The following is a 6,599-nucleotide window of genomic DNA, read 5'->3' on the forward strand; positions in this document are numbered from 1 at the left end:
AAAAAGATTATTCCCCCCTCCAACTTATTCACTTCTACAGCTTCTTTCCAGAATGTAGAGGTATATGAAATGGACTAGGGTATAGGAGTCTAAAACCGCCACTTATCCAAACCTCTCTGGGTGATCTTTGACTATTCATGGACACTGTATGTCTCAGGGTTGTGAAAATCAAATGTGGAAGAGGAGAATCATGGATGTCATTAAAGGAAACCAGACTCAGTTGTATTACTTAACTCAACACAGAATAGCTGGTCATGGGAAGGTAGCAACATAAAGAAGCCAGTTCTACTGGGTCTGGTGGCTACCCTAGGCTGCATTTCTAATCATGCCTACTCTGAAATAGGTCCTATTAAATTCAATGGGGCTTACAGATGGTGTCAGGGAACTGCCATCGGAGCCAAGGGGGGTGGTAAGGCTCCCCGATGACGCTGGAGAGGGAACCAGCAAGGAGAGAGGGAGAGCTTCTGATGGGGAAGGAAATAGACGTGACACCAGAGAGGAAAGGGAGGCGGAGGGAACTTCGGAGGGAAGGCTCAGGGACGGTTCCAGCGAGACCAGCGGGGAGAGCACAGGACCTCCCCTTGGGACGCCCACTCTGCGCAGAAAGCTTCCGCGCAGGGAAGCTAGACGGCGACTTGGTGTCAAAGAACTCTTATGTTGGAGGAAATTCAGGAAACGCCCACTGACGGATTCTGCCAGTGATTGAGACAGTCACGGAGTACTGACTGTCCAGCCAGAGGAAAGTTTTAACCAAACTACTCAGCTTGGAGCAGTTTGTCCCTTACACACAAGCAACCCCAAACCCCATTACAGATGGATGAGTCAGTTAATTTATTAACCACAGTAAAATAACCTCCTGAAGCAGACATTCTCTGGCTGTCTCCCAAACCAAAATGAAACAGTTAAAACTATAATTTAAAAGCAGAACACAATTAATATGCAATTAAAAACATAATTAAAGTTTAACTTCAATATTTTCCCAAGAATATACACTTTAACATACAGACACTGCAAGTATATATAATAAGTTAAACACTTTGAATGCAGTTTAACAAGAGAACAACATGGAAATAGCTTCAGCTATTATTTTTACTTTGGCCACCTCCTGAGAAGAGAAGACTCCCTGGAAAAGACCCTGATGTTGGGAAAGATGGAGGGCACAAGGAGAAGGGGACGACAGAGGACGAGATGGTTGGACAGTGTTCTCGAAGCTACAAACATGAGTCTGACCAAACTGCGGGAGGCAGTGGAAGACAGGAGTGCCTGGCGTGCTCTGGTCCATGGGAACACGAAGAGTCGGACACGACTAAACGACTAAACAACATTATTTTTGCATAAGGGCAGGAAGTGAAGATGCTGTAGAGAGGAAAATCCGAAGAAAGGAGAAGGGTTGGGCAAGGCATGTGTGGTTCACAGCATGCTTTAACATGGCGTGTATTTGACCCTATCAACAAATATTCATCCACAAATCTAAGTGAATGGGATGGAATGCAAGTTTAGAGGAAATTTATTGGATACTAATACAATTCTAACACTGATTTATTTTTCCATTCCACCTAGCTGCATCATATTCTGAGGAGCATCTCGTTTAACAACAGTGCAGGAGAAATGGTGCACTTGAATGGGAATGGAGAATTGACAATGGGGTTTGATATTACAAATCTGATTACTTTCCCCAATAAGTCATTTGTTAGAATGAAAGTTGGAAGAATGAATCCTTGGGCTCCTCATAGCAAACATTTGAGCATTGATGAAGACGCCATTGTGTGGCCTAGAAGTTTTAACCAGGTGGGACAACACTATTGCCTTTAGCTGTCAAAAAATAAAAGGAGGGAGGGAGAGGAGAAACAATTGTTTGTAGCATCCTTAATAGGATGTTTCTATAGTCTTTATCCCAGTTTTTTTGTTTATTATATGTTAATGAAACTGAGAATGCTACCAACACAGAAGGTACAGAGACCAACTGACCACCCCGACTGACACTGCTCAACACCTCATGAGCACATGCACTAATATGACAGAATCCAAAGATAATTCTATGAGGATAGTGATGTTATCATGCTATTTGATAAATATATATTCTCAATGTGAATTATTCACATTTCCTGAATAGGTGATGCCCCTTTCGCTCTGTAACGACAACTGTCAACCTGGTTACCAGAAGAAGAAAAAGGAGGGGGAGCCATTTTGCTGCTATGATTGTATTCAATGTCCAAAAGGGAAGATTTCTCACAAAAAAGGTAGAATATGCAACACCTAGAGTAATCTAGCAATCTGCATCATTATGTCAAGAGCATGGCAATGATGGCACAAAGGGCCTTTTAGTTAAAACACTTTGTAGTTGGTGATAGTAGGCATTGCTGCCTCCGCTTCCTCCTGGCACCACCACTGGCCCACCTTCCACTCCACAGTAGGAGGAAGTGGAGAAGGGGCTGGCCATTGGAGCCATGCCACGCTTGGTTCTGTATTTCACCTCCACTCTTATTGGACTTTGGGGGGAGCCCAGCTTGGGGCAAAAAAGGGCAGAGTCCCCAGGAGCTGGTACCCCTTCCATCTACAGTGGGGGAATCTCAAGTAAAGCACCCATGACAGATGGCCATCCAGCCTCTGCCTAAAAACTTCCAAGGAAGGAGAGTCCATCATCTTCTGAGGGGGTCTGTTCCACTATCAAACAGCTCTTACCACGAGAAAGTTCTTCCTGATGTTGAGTCAGAAAATCCATTCTTGTAACTTGAAACTCTGTGGTTTGTGCCCCACCCTACAGAGCAGGAGAAAACATGCTTGCCTCATCTTCCATGTGACAGCCCTTTAGATATTTGAAGATGGCTGTTGTATCTGCTTTCAGTCTCCCCTTCTCCAGGCTAAACATACCCAACTTCCTCAACCATTCCTCATACGGCTTGGTTTCCAGCCCATTGATCACCTCATCTGCACACATTCTTGTCAGCACAGCTTCTCAACATCCTTCTTAAATTGTGGTGCCCAGAACTGGACACAGCACTCCACATCTGACCAAGGCAAGATAGAGTGGTACTATTACTTCCATTGAATCACGTGGCAGAGATATCTCATCCTGGAAGCTAGTGCAAATGTTTCAATCTCTCTGTTACCTTGTTAAATTCAGCCTAGCTGGAACGTAGGTAAGTAGTAAGAGAAAGCTTGCCTTAGAATACCATTGGTGCCAAGTGATATGTTAGTAGTTTTATTCACTTATCTCGAAAGTTGTACATCAACATACACACACTTTTGTCTTCTTAAAAGGAAGACTACAGCATGATTTAATTTTTTAAAGGGGGGTGCTATTCCAAAACCTGATTGTTTGTAGAAATAGCAGGAATAGCTTCAACTGCAAAAAGCAACTTCTGAAAAAGTTTTTCACCTATTTTTCAGATGCAGATTCTTGCACAATGTGCCCAAAAGATCATTATCCAAACAAGGAAAAAAATCACTGCATTCCAAAGCTAATAACCTTCTTGTCTTATAAGGACCCTTTGGGGATGAGTTTAGCTATTTTTGCACTTTTCTTTTCCTTGATCACTGCTCTGGTGCTAAGAGCCTTTATAATGCACCGTGACACTCCTATTGTCAAAGCCAACAACCGGAGCCTCACCTATACTCTCCTAATGTCCCTCCTGCTCTGCTTCCCTTGTGCTTTGCTGTTTATTGGCCGTCCTGTGAAGGTGATGTGTCTCTTCCGTCAAGTTGCATTTTCCATGGTCTTCTCAGTGGCTGTCTCTTCTGTGCTAGCAAAAACCATTACAGTGGTTCTGGCTTTCATGGCCACCAAGCCAGGAAGTAGCATGAGGAAATGGGTAGGGAAAAAGGTGGCCAACTCCATTGTTCTTCTCTGCTCTCTTGTTCAAGGAATTATTTGTACCGTATGGCTGGCAATTAATCCTCCATTTCCAGATATTGACATGAATTCAGCGACTGAAGAAATTGTACTTGAATGTAATGAGGGGTCTGTAACTATGTTCTACTGTGTCCTGGGTTACATGGGCTTCCTGGCTATTGTGAGCTTCACTGTAGCTTTCCAGGCTAGAAAATTACCTGACAGTTTCAATGAAGCCAAGCTAATCACTTTTAGCATGCTTGTGTTTTGCAGTGTTTGGTTATCCTTTTTTCCCACCTATCTGAGCACCAAAGGGAAATACATGGTAGCTGTGGAGATCTTCTCCATCTTAGCCTCCAGTGCGGGGCTGCTGGGCTGCATCTTCTTCCCTAAATGTTACATTATTGTGCTGAGGCCAGAACTGAACAAAAGAGATCATTTAATAAAGAGAAATGTTCACTGATGCTTGTGGACATTCTGCAATCCTTAGAGTGGACCAAAGTTGCAGAGTAGCCTTCCAACACAACTTCCACTCTCAGGCTTTTATATATTTGCAGTAGGAGATGATGAATGCACCTGCTTTTTAATTAGCTGACATAAATTATTCTAGTTCCAAAGGGTTCCAGAACTGTTTCTGGAACAATTTGACAACCTCTGTTTTTCTACTTCTTCTGCTCTTGAATGCAATGCTTGCAAATATGTGCACACAGGAGAGAGCAGGCTACAGAGGATTCACAGAGACCATTGTGCCAGCACAGCCCTCCCCACCTGAGCCATTCATCACGGGGTGGCCATTAATCAAGGGGACCAGCAGCACAGCCAGTGGGGAAGGCTGGGCTGGCGTGGCAGACTGTGAACCCTATGGGCCCTGCCTGCACAGGGAAGGGCGGGGATCGCTGCATGGGGGCTCCTGGTTTGCAGCCCTTCAAAATTGTGTGTCTGCGCTCTGGCTCCCTGCCTCCCCTCTACAACGCCCCTGCCCAGGAGTTCTTATTATATTTTTTCCTTTTCAAAATGGAGTTCCTACTTCATTCTAGCAGCTCAAATTGTAATCCTTCTTTGCAATATTGTTTGCCTTTGTAATTAAAGTGTAAACAAGCATCCATAAAAATATTGTTGCATCCAACTAAGAGAACAATCCTATGACAAGATCTTCCAGGATGCACAGCTAAATCCTGACTCAGCCCACAATCAGCCCCCCAGCATGGGCTCAGATGGTGTAACTTGGTCATCCTGGCTCAGCTGAGGTTGGGAACATATTGGAGGCCTCATTGCATAAAATACTATGGGGAAAGAGCATACTGAGAACAAATCAAATCAAAATGAATCTTTAAGAACAATGTTTGCATTATTCTTACTTAGAACATTTGAAGAAATAAATAAAATGGAATGGAATAACAACTATGAAAAATCAACAAACTCATACAAATACATAGTTCTGGAAATTAGATGTAGGAATATCGATGTTTTATTTGGTGTGTTTGGGTTCAAATTAAGGATATTTGTTTATCACAAATGTTTAGCACAGTTAGTTAGGGATCATACTTTGTAAAAGATAAAACCCTTATTTAGTATATTTCTTTATTATCAATATTTCTATAAGTGAGGGTATCAGGGTGGCTCAACATTAAAATACACAATGGAATAGATTGTGGGCATCCTCAAATCATTTTGGGGTACGTTTGCAAACTCGAGAAATGTTGTGGGCATCCCACACAAATTGCAACCAAGCACACTCTGTATCCTCTTCTATTGCCCACAAATAAAATAGTTTTTCCCAAGCCTAATTTCAATGGAGAGCAGAGGAACAGAGAAGCAAACTCTGCATATTCCAGGGAAGGACTCTGCAGGCATATATGTGCCCATAGGCACCACACTGGCAACCCCTGGAATAGAGTCAAATATCTAAGTAGTCTAAAAGGTGTTAATATCTAAAGAGCAGAAAAACCAACCTGGTTAAATTAAAGACATGCCCTTAATTGATTCTACGACAGTCGAGGGTTGTTTTGTGTTGTTTTTCATTTCCCCACCAGTATCTCCTTTTGTTTCAAATACAGTGGTACCTCAGAAGTCGAATGGAATCCATTACGGAAGTCCGTTAGACTTCCAAAACATTTGGAAACCAAGGTGCGGGTTCCGACTGGCTGCAGGAAGCTCCTGCACAGAAGCCACATTGGACGTTCAAGTTCCAAAGAATGTTTGCAAATCAGAACACTCATTTCTGGATTTGCAGCATTCAGAAGCCAAAACGTTTAACTCGCAAGGTGTTGGGGATCCAAGGTACAAGTGTACTGCAATTTTCAGTGGCTGTTCATCTTGCTTTGTAGTTATAGAGCCTGTAGAGGAGGGATAAAGCTTCTCATCACCAAGTCTTTTGTAAATGTGCAATTTCCTTTTACTAGAAACATCATAAAAGGACAAGAATTGATCATGCATATCTAGGATTGTTCCTAATTTTGTAAGCTTTCCTCTCACTTTCAGGTGGGTCCATGGCTCTGTTCGAGCCCAGTGATTTTCCCCATCATCGCATCCTATGACCCAGTAGCCATTCTCAGGAGACAGGGTGACCCTCCCTTTTCCCAAATGTTTGCAGAGGCAACTCCCAAGTCCCAAATTTTCTTCTGACCAATCTCTACCTCCCAGTAATGTTTCCCTTATAAAAATCCATGTTTTGCCAGAGTGAATGTGTGGGAGTCAAACCTCTTTTCCCAGTCAGCAACATTAGAAAAAAAATTCTGTGTTCTGAACACTTTCCCCATCTTTAGTC

The 6,599-nt window shown here is 42.9% G+C and overlaps 1 protein-coding gene across 1 annotated transcript; it reads left to right on the forward strand.

Moving 5' to 3' along the window:
* Window positions 1-3,407: 3,407 nt before the first annotated feature.
* On the forward strand, window positions 3,408-4,295 carry LOC307201588 (vomeronasal type-2 receptor 26-like; the record flags this gene model as incomplete). The annotated part of the gene is made up of 1 exon (XM_079950869.1): window positions 3,408-4,295. One exon carries the CDS (start codon window positions 3,408-3,410, stop codon window positions 4,293-4,295), a length of 888 nt encoding a protein of 295 aa, XP_079806995.1.
* Window positions 4,296-6,599: the final 2,304 nt, after the last annotated feature.

This window comes from Podarcis cretensis, assembly GCF_951804945.1.
Source record: "Podarcis cretensis genome assembly, chromosome: 13".
Classification (NCBI taxonomy): Eukaryota; Metazoa; Chordata; class Lepidosauria; order Squamata; family Lacertidae; genus Podarcis; species Podarcis cretensis.